The following is a 13,350-nucleotide window of genomic DNA, read 5'->3' on the forward strand; positions in this document are numbered from 1 at the left end:
TGGCCTTCAGTAAATGGGGGTGGTGTTCAGTAAATGGGGGTGGCCTGCAATGAATGGGCAGGGCAGAGCGGTAGGCGTAGCTTAGAGCGGAGGGGCGGGGTGGAGCTTCAGTTCCGGGCTACGCACACGCGTTGCGGGGCCGGGTGCGGGACCGGGGAGATGCAGCCGCCGCCGCGCAAGGTGAGAGCGGGGTCGGAGTGCGGTAAGGGCGGCACCGGGACCTGCGTATGGGGACCGGGGATGGGGATGAGGATAGAGATGGGGATGGAGATGGGGATGGGGATCCCCGGGCAAGGGCTGAGCGTTCTGCTTGCAGGGGAAGCTGAGCCAGGTGGTGAAGCTTCATTTTGCCGAGCAGCTGTGCGGGCTACAGAGCAAGCAGCAGCGGGATGCCGAGCTGCTGGAGGACATCAGGTAGGGCCATCAGCCCGCTGCAGTGCAGGCATGGCCGTGTCACCCGTAGGGGTGGTCCTAGTGCCACCCCCTGCCCTGCTGCCTTGTCTCACAGGTCCTACAGCAAGCAGAGGGCTGCGATTGAACGGGAGTACGGGCAGGTAAGGGTGTGTGGGAAATCAGCCCTGCAAACAGGGCTTGGATGGGGCCCTTGGGAGGAAGGGTCAGCGCAGTGCCAGCCGGGAGGGATCGATGCATCCTGGGGCACTTTGCTGAGCGTGGCACAAATGCATTCTGCTGAGTTTTGGGGGCACAGTGGGAGTGCCTGGTGGGGGGGGAAGCATTCCCACTCTGGTGTCTGTTGGGTCATCACAGGGCTGGCATGTACCTGAGCTCCCAGGGCTTCCCACTGCACCCCTTGGGGTCTGGCCTGTGCCCCACACCTGAGCCTGTGTCCCCTCTTCTCAGCTCACTGGGATTTTGGCAGTGCCCCCATCCCCACCCAGCCCTGACCTCTCTTCTCTCCTCCAGCATCACACAGGGGGCTCTGTGAGGGGCCTGGTCCCTCACTGCACTGTGCCTTCTGCCTCTCTCCTGCTGCCCCGCTGCTTTCTCAGCCACTTACCTGCTCTGGGCTCTCAGCACACATCTCGGTGGGTGCAGCACCCCATAGGGACCATCCTCATGGGGCAAAGGGTTGGGTTGCTCAATGCTTGGGGCTGCCCTGCCTTCACAGCTGGCATTTATCACCACTATCCCCTTCCTGGTCCTCACTCCTGAAAGCTGCAGCATGTGGGCTTTCCTTTGCCTCCTAACCCAGAGCAGCACTGTGGAGCCAGCCTTCACCTCCTTCCCCTGCATGGCAAACCCGACCCCCTGGGATGACCACGGGGTGGGGGGGGGTCCTCCCCTACCCCCATCCTCTGAGGCACAGCAGGGTGTCCATGAGGGATTGCTGACAGCAGTCTGTCCACAGGCACTGCAGAGGCTGGCAAGCCAGTTTGTGAAGAGAGAGTGGCAGCGGGGCCGCAGCGATGCTGGGGACTCGAGGTGGGCTATGGAGAATGGGGATGGGGATGAGGGGTTGACATGTGGCCCTCCAACTGGGAGGTGACAAACATCAGCCTGGATTTGGGTGCCCTGAGGATGCAGCAGTGGGTGGTACATCCCCATGGATGTGATACCTGGGGCTGCCTTTCCCTGTGGGCATCCCCTAAAACCTTGTGGATGCAAGGAAGCCCTACAGATTGGCAAACTCTGTTCCCATCCCTATAGGAGTGTCTTTGCTGTTTGGAAGGGCATTATTGAGGGGACTGCATACACAGGGCAGGCACGCGTCACCGCCTCTGAAAGCTACCGCAGCCTTGCTGCTGAGGCCACCAAGAGCTCCAGGCTGTCCAAAGAGAGGATGCTCAAGAAGGTATGGGGTGAAGGCACGTCCCATAGGGTTGAGTGAGGTGGTGGGGATATGTCCCTGATCTCATGTCTCCTCCCAGAGCATGGAGCAGCTGCAAAAGGCACAGGCAGAGCTGCTGGAGACGGTGAAAGAGCTGGATAAAGCAAAGAAGCAGTTCAGCCACCTGCAGCGCAGCAGTGAGGTGGCCAAGGACAAGGCAGCCGATGTGGAGGCACGGTGAGCAGGGATGGGACAGGGGCTGCTATGGCAGCATTGGAGATATGTCATGATCAACTGGTCCCCATCCCCACCAGGCTCCGTAAGAGTGACAGAAGGATTTTCCACACCAAGGCCAGCCTGCAGAAACTCAGTGCCAAGGTGGGCAAGCACAGGGACAGCGCGGTCCCTGAGCGTGGGGACAGTGTGTCACCTCGCTGTCCCCATCCCCAGTTCTCCATGCAGATGGCAGAGTACTCGAAGCAGCGGGCAGGGGTGCAGAACGAGTACGTGCTGATGCTGGTGTCTGCCAATGCCCACCTGGAGCACTACTACCATGTGGAGCTACCTGCCATCATGCAGGTGGGGGCTGCGTGGGGTCACAACAGTGATGCAGGGACACCATGTCCCATCACAGTCACCCAGTGCAGGGTTGTCCTGTGAGGCTGGGGATGGTCTCGCTGACAAGGCTCCATGCCTGTCCCTATGGGGATGTGCTTGTCTGCAGGCTCTGGATGGGGACCTGTATGAGAGGCTGCGCGACCACCTGAGCACGGCTGGCCGGGCAGAGGTGGAGAGCTGTGAGATCACACGGGACTGGTTCCAGAGCATCTCGGAGGCGGCCGCACGGGTACTGCCACCCATCCCATCTCTGTGCTGAGTGGCACATGGTGGGGATGGGAGTGTATCCTCCAACCCCTTATTCTCCCTTATGAAGGTGTGCCGGGAGCAGGACCTCCTCCTCTTCCTGCAGGACCACACTGCCTTCACGCTGGTGCCTGAGCAGCGCTTCCAGCTTGATGGCATCCAGGAGGTAGATATGGGAGTCAGTACAATATAGGCTACTGCACACCTGGACCCTTCCCAACAACCCCATCTTTGCCCAGGTGTCCCTGCTGCAGCCTGAGGATGGTGGGGCCAGCCTGGAGAAGGAGGCACGGCGCTGGGCCATGCGGGCAACACGAGACAGCAAGAACAAGGCACATGGCGAGGAGGTGGGCACACAGCCCTGATTGTCCCTTCCAGGGGGTCTTGATGGGGTGGCTGCTGAAGCCCCATCTTGCTGCCCATGCAGGTGCTGCAGAAGCTAGAGGCCAGGAGGCACCAGGTCCCTGAGGCAGAGGCAGCTGTCGTGGAGAGGCAGATGGAGGAAGTGCGAGAAAACATCTGGAAGGCAGAGGTGGGTCCTACAATGTGCTCAGGGTGCCCTCAAGCTTCATCACCCCATGGGTGTGGAATTGTGCTGGGATGCTGTACTGGGTGTAGGAAGGGAGGGATGAGGCTGGGCTGTCCCCCTCCCCATAGCTGTCCCCTACTCCATAGACATCTCCATAGCCCTTGAAGCATCCTTCCACTCGCAGGTTGGCAGGGCGAAGGCAGAGGCACGGCTGGCACTGCTGCGCACGGCAGGGCTGGATGTGGATTCCTGGCTGGCCGGGGCTGTGCGAGCAGCTGGGGAGCTCCCACGCACCCCCAGCACAGAGGCACCCACGGGGCTGGACCCCACTGAGTTCGATGACTATGACAGCGATGAGACTTTTGAGGAGGCTGAGCCTGGACACGCTGCCCGCACCTACCCCTACACCTGTCGGGTCATCTTCGGGTACCAGGTAAAGCCACTGATGCCATGCATGCACAGAGATGGCACTGCCAGCCTGGTTGTCACATGTTGTCACCTGTCCCCTGCAGGGCTGCCATGCAGATGAACTATCCATCGCGCAGGGAGAGGAGCTGGAGGTTATCGAGGATGGTGATATGGAGGAGTGGGTGAAGGTGGGATCTCCCATCCAGCTCATCCTAATGCTGGGAGTCTGGAGTCACATCACTGGGATGGTAATGTGGTTTCTGTCCCCCCCAGGCTCGGAACAAGGCAGGGCAGGTCGGCTATGTCCCTGAGAAGTACCTGCTGTCCCTGAGCTGTGTGGGCAGTGAGCTGGACTCAGCTGCCAGCACTGGAGCCACAGAACCCTCGGGGGCAGCCCTGCAGCGGCAGCTGTCCAGCATCATGGCCGCAGAGTTGGTCCTGGAGCCTGGAGGTGGGTATGGGATGGGGACATGGGGCACATGGGACCACATTCCAGGATGCTGAGCTATTCCGCTCTCAGCCTGGCTGGTGCGAGCGCTGTATGACTATGAGGGGCAGAGCCCCGAGGAGCTGAGCTTCCCTGAGGGAGCCATCATCCGTGTGCTGCCCCGTGCTGAGGATGAGGTGGACGACGGCTTCTGGACTGGGGACTTCAATGGCAGAGTTGGTGTCTTCCCCTCGCTGGTGGTGGAGGAACTGACAGGGGCACGGGGCACGGTTGGGCAGGTCAGTGGTGGTGGTGGTGATGGATGGGGGTTCCGTGCTTTGCCCACCCACTGCACTGTCTGTCCCTGTGTCTGCAGGAACTTCCCTCGCCATCCCCACCACCCTTCTCCCCTCCTGGCCTTGAAGTCAGTGCCAGCCTGGATTCCGGCCCTGAACCACTGCTGGGAGGTGAGTACCAGGGGGGTGGACTTGGGGGCACACAGAGCCTGTCTGAGCCTTCCATGGATCTAGTCTGCAGGCAGGAGGGTACAGGCAGCGGGCAGAGCTCTCCGGACCTGGCAGCCAACCGCATCCGTCCGGTACGTGCCCCTTCATAGTGATGCTCTGACCCCAGAACCTATCCCAGAGCCCAGAAAAGGGCCAGAAGAACCCTCTGTGCTGGGCTATGGTGTGATTCTGGAGGGGTTTGGGGTAATGGGACTCCCCACCTCAGCCTGAGGGCCCCATGTCTGCTCTCCTCCCTGCAGGTCCGTGCACCACCCCCACCACCTGGCCGAGCCCCTGACCTGGAGCAGGACCTCAGCTGACACTGGGGTGTTCTGAGCCCCTCCTCAGGCTGCAAAATCTTTGCCCATCCACACATGCCCCTCACCTCTGGGCTACTCCCAGCGGTGCAGAGGGGAGCAGGACTCGCAGCACAACCTGCTACTCCTTGAGCTGGTCTCCTTGGGGGCCATATCCTGCCTAGCACTGCTTGTGGGGCAGTCCTGCACAGTGTGGGGCAGCCATGTCCCTACCTCTGCCCCTCGTCCATGGCATCACATCCCTAGGGCCTCTACTCCTCCCCATGCTGGGTGCTGCCCTGTGTCCAGCGTGGGCACAGGGTGACCGTGCCCCATTAAAACCAGTTCATCCCACTACCGTGTTCAGCAGCTTTAATGGTTTTAGCTCATCTATTTACAGTGCGGTTCGACACCAAAGCTCTCCCTGCAGCAGGGCAGGGCAGGAGGCTCTGTCTCCATCAGCACCCCCAGGGGCTGTGTGGTTCCACCCCGTTGGCACCATGGGCATTGTGCTGGTGCTCAGTGGCACCACTGGGGCTGTGCTCTGCGGTGAATCCAGGGTCAAGGGAGCTCAAGGCGGTGCCCCTGCCCATCCCTGCAGCATCCTTCCTTGGGGTGTGGGTCATGGGCAGCAGCGGGGTGCTGGGGTGGTGGGTGCAGTAGGGGGAGTTGGGTAACTATTGCTGATGGGATGAGGTCTGTAATGTCCGTGCGTCGCTCTGGCCATGCCAAGTTGCTCGCCCGGGCTGGGGCCGGGGCCAGCTGCCCCCCCACAGCTGAGCCTCTAGCCCTGTGTGGGGCCAGGGGCCCTGTGCCTGCTGTCAGCCACCAGGGCCAGGAGTGGAGAGGAGCTGTGGGGAGAGAGAAGTGGGATGGGGCTTTGGCCATTGGCGCATCTGGAGCAGCCCTGTTTCATCCACATCTCCTGATCCTGGGTACCGACCCACTGGAAGAGCTGTATGGGCTGTCTGCAGCCAAAAGCTGGCAGGGTGGGCTGTTACTGCCTGTGGCTTCCCCCCCTGCCCACCTCTAAATGTGGCCCCAGGACTGGAGACGAGCACTCACATCACACAGTGGCTCCTCGGTCCTGCACCACAGCGCTGGGCTCCTATGGAGGGAAAAGAGATGCAGGCATCATGCAGCCCATGGCCACAGCAGGGACTCTTGGGGATGGATTCAGCACCACTGACTTGCAGCCCAGTCCCCCCTGACCCCATACCAGACAGCAGCTCACAGTTGTCATATTGGCCCCAGCAGGGACCCAGGAGATGGGGTAGCTGCTGACTGGCTCCAGGGCCTGGGGGCAAACATCAGGGATGTCCCATCACCATTCTCCCTGGTGGAGCAGCCCAAGGGCTGGGTGTAGTTGTGCCCAGGGCTGTCCGTGCTCTTCATGTCTCATGTCTCATCCCACCCCGCAGTTGCAGGGCTGGGGCACACAACCCACTTTTTGTCTCTTTCCCAGCTCTCCTCAAAGAGCCAAAGGGAGAAGCCTGGCACAAGAGTTTCAAACTGAAAAGGTGTCGATTTAGACTAGATGTAAAGAAATCTGTCACTATTAGGGTGGTGAGATGCTGGAACAGGCTGCCTGGGGAAGTTGTGGATGACCCATCATGGGGAGTGCTCAAAGTTGGGTTAGACAGGGCTTTGAGCAATCTGATCTGATGTCTCTGTGCAGGGCAGGGGGTGAACTCAATGATCTTTAAACGTCCCTTCCAACCCCAGACATTCTGTCATTGCATGTTTGGCAGCACCCAAGTACCCTGGGACCTTAGTTGGGTGCCACACCACAATACCTCAGCACCTCCAACCCAGGAGACATACAGGGACAAGAAGGAGGAAGAGGAACCCACCTGCTGCCCCACGTTCTCTGTTCCAGGCTGCCTCCTGCTGCTGTCTTCTCTCACCATCTCATCCGGCACTTCATGTAGGCTCAGGCTCCCGTGAATATCCGACACCTCATCTGCTGACCCCAGTCCAGCCTCCTCCTGCCCCAGCTGCCCTGGGATGCTGGGACTCGACCCTCCCAGAACCCGGCGGCTCAGCAGCCTCCGCTGCCGACTGGTGCTCCCAGGAGAGCTGCCCACTGCAGTGCCAGGCACTGGGGTGCCGGTGCGGCTCTGCTCCATGCCCTTGCTGCCCTGTGTCCCCTCCTGCACAGCCCCATTCTCCAGGCTACGCATGGGGACAGTCCCATTGTGAGCCTGTTCCCGCTGGAACCGCTCGCTGCTGTGCTCCAGCTCCTCTGTGCTTGGCTCCTTGCTGCCATCGGGCTGGGCACCATCCTGCTGCTCATGGAAAGCCGGCTTCTTCCCGATGTGCGTGACGCGGAACCTGCAGTAGGGTGACCAGGTCAGAAGCTCTTCTCTTCCTTCTCCCACTGTTTCCTTCCCATTGTTATTTTCAGCATCCCTTTAGTTGGGAGCTTCTCTCTTTCTCCTTTGTTGGTGGATCTCTACCCCTCGTACTCCTCCAACACCACTGACACCCACCCCAGCCATGCCCCACTGACCTGATCCCATATTTCCCTCATTTTTTGAAGTACACCCAGTACAAAGTGCTGCAGAGAGAAAGAGAAAAAACCCAATCCAGATGTGGACTGGTGCAGGCCAGGCTGGTCTGTCCTCCCCATGATAGGATGGGGATGGGTCTCTATTCTATGAAATGCCCTGAGATGCAGCTTGACCAAAACAGGGCTTGAGGAGGGACTCAAGTGTGGATTTGGGGGGTGTACAGTAAGTGGGCTGAGCCCAGGGAGGAAGGAATGCTCTAAACAATGAGGACACTACCAGCCATGGGGATGATACTGACTGTGAGGACTCTACTGACCATAAGGACGCTACTAACCATGGGGACTCTACCAACCATGAGAACATTACACCTGGTGGCTGTGCATAGTCCTCTGGGACAAGGGATGGTGTCTAGGTGTCACCAAGCCTCCACCGTGCACCAGGAACAGCTCAGAGCTCCAGGACAGGAAGGAGAGCTACCACAAAGTTGACCTGACACCCACAATGGGTGAGTCCATAATTGGAGGTGATTGTAATGTTTTGGCTGGGGAGAAGGGAGAAGCCAGAGAACTACCACAACCTTGGAATGTGGGAGGGGTTTTGCATAGATGAAGTGTAAGAGTCTAAAGTGAGTTGGTTGCGACCAATGCTCTAAATCTGCCTTGCAAGCATTATGAGCCATTGCTGGCCCAGCAGACAGGAAATCTGCAGAGTGAGTGGGTGTCCAGTGGTCGAGGAACATTGGATTCATCACAGGGACATGAGGCCCCACAGCCACACTCTCTGTACGAGTCACACGTGGAGCAACCGCAAAAATACTGGGCTCTGCTGAGCTCAACTGTGAGTCAGCCAGGGAAAATGCAAGTTCAGCTCAAGCACTGCTCAGAGAAGCATAAGACCTACAAGCTGAGAGAATGGCCATCCCAAAGAGAGGAGCTGGGAACACAGGTCTGTGCTCCAGATGAGATGTCAGAGGTGAGGGAGCAAGAACCACCTCCAGACTGAGCAGTCCCAGAAGTCAAACAAGGATGGATTGGTCAGCAAGGAGAGAACAGCAGTGAGGAATGAGACTTCAGAAAGATGTTCAGGGTCTTAGTTCTTAAATTCTCTTCAAACACAAGGGAGCTCCAGACAGAGACAGGGCAGGTTCTAAGCAGATCATAAGAGCACTGAGTGCCCCAAATGATAAGCTTATGTCTACAGGGTAGATACTACAGAGTCTTCAGAATCACAGCTAAAAATGGTGCTCATAACTGGAAAGCCAAGAAGATGCATCCTGAGAACTGCTGGGTCAAACCAAGCAGCATCAGATGTGACTTTCCATCCAGAGATTTGGAGATCTCAAATTCTTGCTCCTGGTGAGGAGCAAGAACCAGCACTGTGATACAAGACCAACCAATGCTCCAGTCCCAAGGAGAGCCTGGGAGGAGGCACAAAGGACAACATCATTTCTTGGTAATGCCTTTGAGCAATGTCAGCCTGAAAGAGCCAGGAGAGGACTCTGAGAAGCTGGAGGGGACTCAAGAGATAACGTAAGAAACCTTCGAATCATGAGGCAGGAGTGCTTTGGCTGTCTGCCTAGGCAGCATGGCTGGGACACTTGGTTCAATAGGACACAGTGTGCTGCAGCTGAGCAAGCCTGGGATGAGAGCTCTGTGGGTCGATGAGCTCTGCCATTCTTTGATGGGGCTGCCCAGCAGCATGGTAGACGTGACAAAGATGAAAGGAGAATACAGCACACATAGCCCTGACTAGCTCAGAATTACAAGGATTATTGAGGTGGGAAAGGCCTTCAGGTGGTCTCCAGTCCCTCCCCCCTCCATAACTGGGCCAATTCCCACCCTTATTCTGGTTGCTCAGGGCCTTTTCCAGGCAGGTTTTGGAAGCTCTCCTGAACATTCACCTCCCTGCTCCTACAGGCTCTGTCCCAGGGTGAAATATTTTCTTTTCATGCCTCATCCATGTTTCTCTTGTTGCAGTTTCTGGCTGTTGCCTCCTGCCCTTCCAGTGTGCATCTCTGGGAAGAGACCAGCTCAATCTTCAACTCCCCCCACCCCTTTGAGTAGTTTTAAGGAGCAATTAGATCCCCCCTGAGACCTCATCAGTCCAAACAAACCCCATTCTCTCAGCAGCTCCTCATGGGCCACATGCTCCAGCCCTGGACAGCTGTGGTGGACCTATGCAAACCTTGCAGTTGGTCCTCATTCAAAGGAGATTCAGGAAGTGAGAACTTAAAATATAACCTCGGAAACATCTTATGTGACATGAGAACCTAACAAGGATAAGGACAGAACATCAGAGTGTGAGGGAAGCTGCAGTTAGGGACAAAGACCAACTTCAGGCAGTCAGAGGTGAGTGAGAAGAACCTGAGAAGAGCACGGATGAAGGACACGGAGGAAAGATGGAGCTGGGCTCTGGCCAGGGAATGAGATTAGCCATAAATATGTGACTGTACAGAGGTCTGGCTTACCAGCCACTAGCCCAAAACCCAGAGCAGCTGACAGCAAGGGCACCAGCTCCCCACGAAGCCCTCAGTTCCCCTCCCTTCTGAGACTCTTGGCTCTAACAGTGGAAAACCCACAACCCTGGTGCCCAATCTGGCTGACGTCAACAGAACCCTTCTGCTGGGGAATGGGGCAGCCTGAGCAGGATCACAGATTGCATTGGGTTACTCACAGCGTGGAGACCACAGGTAGCTGACGAAGTCCCTTGAGGTGAGAACAGATAGGGACTGGGAGACTATTTGTGGGATTTGTCAGTACACTCCCCTATTCTTACCTTCCTCCCACAGCATCTAATTACCATAATTATTGCAGGCAAAGACTTGGAACAGAGTAGCCATTCTTTCATTCTGGTGGGAGTAACTCGCAACAGGAACCTGCTGTCCCCCTCTTCATGAGATCCCTATAACCTGCCCCACAGGAAGGCCGCCCCTACCCTGCTGTAGGCTTAGAAGGGATGTGGGTTTGGTGCTGCCCTGCTCTGAGCCAGCAGGACAACCATCTTATCCTGAGTCACCAAAGGGAGGAGGAGGGAGGAAACCCGTGTGTCACAGCCACACACCATGGGAATTTCCAGGTGTGAGAGGACTCAACAGCAGGGCCAGCCTGGGGCATGAGATGGGGAAGAGCATGGGGCAAGTGGACAAAGGGGACAGAGAAGACTTCGTGGAGCAGTGCTCCATCTGAGCAGTACCTGCCCACTGAGAAGACAGTGGTCTCTCCGGGATGCATCCGGCCTTTGCCATCCTTGGACCGCCCCTGACGGTGCAGTGGGTGCCTCCTCCTTTTGCTGCAGTGGATGCAGGGGGCTTGCGTGGAGCCCAGGTGCACTGTATGGTGGTGAGGGGGGCCTCCATCCTGGCTGTTACGGTGGGGACAAAGGCTACAAGAGGAAAAGGACATGACAGGTCAGAGCTTCAGCACTGAGGTGACACACGACAGTTTCTTTTCCCTGACACTGGAAGAGCCACAAGCTGGAATAGGTTTCCCTCACCTGGGCATTGGCACTGCGATATCCCCGTCATTGTCCCCCAGCATCTCCTTGAGGGCTTCTGCATTTGCTGAAGAGAGAGGAAAAAGGGATTGTGTCAGCCAAAGCGACTGGCAAGACTGTGAGCCAGCAAAGGAAACACTCACCTTCATTCTGGATGATGCATCTCACAATCTTCTCCACGGTGTCCTCATTTATCTCCTCCTCTTCATCTGGAAGGAAAAATGTTGGCACTTGAGGGGTGGGATTGGGTCAACCTTACAGCTCCTGGGTGTTGCAAGGTTAAAGGTCTCCAAAGGTAAATAGGACAAGTTCAAATAAAAGAAAACTGAGGAGGGCTTGTTAAATACATAGAAACCACCTCCAATGCAGGAAGTCCCAGAGTTATGGTGTTTGAAGCTTAAAAGAGCACGCTGGAGAAATATGGCTGGATATCTGCCCTGTTTTGATACCCATTCCCAGCACCCATCATAACATACAGCCAAGTCAAGCAGCTTGCTGGGACCAAGCTCTGCCTCGCACCCACACTCAGTGCTGCCTGTGATGGGGACAGCCCCATGGTAGCAGGGTTAACTCCCCGCCCCATCACACCATGCATCCTCCAGCCAGCCCAGCTCACACCCAAAGGCTGTGGTTGAGGAGTCCCAAAGGGCAGCAGTGGAGCCCCCCAAACCCCTGTACTCACTGGCCTGGAGTTCTGCCAGCACATCCTTATTATCTGGGTCAAGCTCATCCCGGAATGTCCTGCACCGGTAGCCCTTCTTCTTCAGGACATGGCAGATGAGGAAGCCTACCAGCCCCATGATGAAGAAGACCAAGACGAGGAGAAAGACCATGTACAGGCTGTGCTGGGAGTCAGACTCCCCATCTTCACTGCTGCTCTGGTCGGACATGCGGATCTAGGAGAAGGGGGAAAGCAGCTTGCAGACCCCCAGCAGGCTGCCCGCGCCTCCTCCTCCTCCTCTTCTCCCTCAGTCCCATGCTGCCTCCCGGCCCTCTTGGGTCAGACCCGGCTCCCAGCTGGGGATGAAGGCTCAGCCCTGCCATGGCCGGCTCAGCTCTGTTTCCCAAGGACACACCGCACCCGCTGAAGCATCCCAAGGGCAGCAGAAGCAGCGGGGGCCACTCTGCATCCCCCCCACCGCACACAGCAGCCCAAGGACACCGGCCCCCCGGCATCACTCCGCAGAGCCCCCTCCCCCCTCCCGTGACTCACGGCGGGCGGAGGACCGAGCGACCGCCAGCTCCCGCATCATCCCCGCAATCCCCGGAGCCGGTTCGCTCCGCCGCCCGCTTTCCCATCCCCATCCGCGGTGCGGTGCGTGGCTGCGGCGGTACCTGGGCCTGCGGTGCTCCGCAGCGCTGTCCCCGTCACCTTCACCTGCCTCCTAGCAACCCCGCATCCCCACGTCTCTGGACCGCCGCGAGCATCCTCCGCTGCCCCGGCTTCCTCGGGAAGGAGCCAGGCGGCTTCTGCCTGCCGAGGCGACCGCTGCCAACCTGCTCGTCCTCAGCTTGAGATCTCCGGAACGCCCGCGGTGGGGGATGGCTGCAGGCAGGATCAGGGAAATGCTGCTGGCAGCTGCAGCGCGGGGCAAGCGGCAGCAGCGGGTGCTGGCACGCTGCTCCCTGCCACAACACCCCCCTTCCAGGGCAGTTTTTGGAGCCGGCTGGAAAGGGTCTGGGCACAGAGATAGGTGTATTTTCCTGCAATGGTATTGCAAAGGAGCCCCTGTGGATCCAGCAGCCCATGTTAGCACAAACAGCTCTCTCTTCTTCCCCAAAACATCCCAGCTGTTCAACATTCCAGTGCCACAACCTCCCTCTCTGACCTCAGTCTGGGAGGTTTCACCCCAAGTCTTCGCTGCTGCAAATGACACCTCTGGATCCTGCACCCAAATCCACCCTGTGCTCTTGTGAGCCCTGGTGACACCAGCCCCATCCCACCGCCACCAGAGACTCCTCGTGCAGCTGAGCCCATGAGGATGTATGCAGGTGGGTGACCCACAGCCCTCAGTTGTACCACCACCAGATCACTCTTTCCCATCCAGAAGTGGCCATAGGAGACCTGGCAGTGGCTGCAAAGAGCCACAGACCATCCTGCATCCCATGACTTGGGAAGGTCACCAAGTCACCAGTGCCACCCTTCTGTCTGCTGTCCCAGGACGGAATGGAAGCACAACAGCCCTGACAAGGGGAGACAATGGGCATGAGGCCAGGATGGCTGCTTGAGAGAGCTCCTGATCTCAGCTCAACACACTGCAATGACATACAGCACTGCATAGCCTGATGACTGGGACATTAAAAGTGGTTTGCTCTTTGCTTCTCCTTGCAGGTCCTGGGTTTTCCTGAGCCCTATAGTGAGGCTGATCCCCATCTGTTCCCATGCCCACACCATCCTTCACAATAAACCCCTTTCTGTTCCCTGGTGCTTCCGCCCACCCAGTGCATTTCTGCATAGCAGTCCAAGCAGGGGCTGCAATCAGTCCTGCTCACGCCATCCCCTTTCCCATGCCCAGGGGAACCCGC

General features: G+C 58.0%; 2 protein-coding genes across 5 annotated transcripts; one reads left to right on the forward strand and one right to left on the reverse strand.

Annotated features, from left to right (window-relative positions):
* Positions 1-57: 57 nt before the first annotated feature.
* On the forward strand, positions 58-5,174 carry FCHSD1 (FCH and double SH3 domains 1). Of its 2 annotated transcripts, XM_015875985.2 has the most exons (19): positions 58-180; positions 317-414; positions 509-554; positions 1,370-1,443; positions 1,669-1,813; positions 1,890-2,026; positions 2,104-2,167; positions 2,240-2,368; positions 2,514-2,636; positions 2,724-2,819; positions 2,893-3,000; positions 3,081-3,185; positions 3,367-3,615; positions 3,695-3,778; positions 3,864-4,041; positions 4,111-4,316; positions 4,394-4,484; positions 4,548-4,615; positions 4,784-5,174. In XM_015875985.2, exons 1-19 carry the CDS (start codon positions 160-162, stop codon positions 4,841-4,843), a joined length of 2,082 nt encoding a protein of 693 aa, XP_015731471.1. In that variant the 5' UTR covers positions 58-159; the 3' UTR covers positions 4,844-5,174. The 2 variants fall into 2 exon arrangements, with proteins under 2 accessions (XP_015731471.1, XP_015731470.1); XM_015875984.2 differs by having other exon boundaries at positions 4,394-4,615.
* On the reverse strand, positions 5,175-13,308 carry RELL2 (RELT like 2). Of its 3 annotated transcripts, none has more exons than XM_015875993.2 (8): positions 12,160-13,308; positions 11,507-11,720; positions 10,968-11,033; positions 10,825-10,891; positions 10,525-10,713; positions 6,673-7,153; positions 5,847-5,927; positions 5,175-5,670 (listed from the first exon to the last, which is right to left on the reverse strand). In XM_015875993.2, the coding sequence occupies exons 2-7, from the start codon at positions 11,712-11,714 to the stop codon at positions 5,886-5,888; spliced, it is 1,053 nt and encodes a 350-aa protein (XP_015731479.1). In that variant the 5' UTR covers positions 11,715-11,720; positions 12,160-13,308; the 3' UTR covers positions 5,175-5,670; positions 5,847-5,885. The 3 variants fall into 3 exon arrangements, with proteins under 3 accessions (XP_015731479.1, XP_015731478.1, XP_015731477.1); XM_015875992.2 differs by having other exon boundaries at positions 5,885-5,927; positions 12,160-13,293; XM_015875991.2 differs by having other exon boundaries at positions 5,175-5,927; positions 12,160-13,296.
* Positions 13,309-13,350: the final 42 nt, after the last annotated feature.

This window comes from Coturnix japonica, chromosome 13 (assembly GCF_001577835.2).
Source record: "Coturnix japonica isolate 7356 chromosome 13, Coturnix japonica 2.1, whole genome shotgun sequence".
NCBI lineage: Eukaryota > Metazoa > Chordata > Aves > Galliformes > Phasianidae > Coturnix > Coturnix japonica.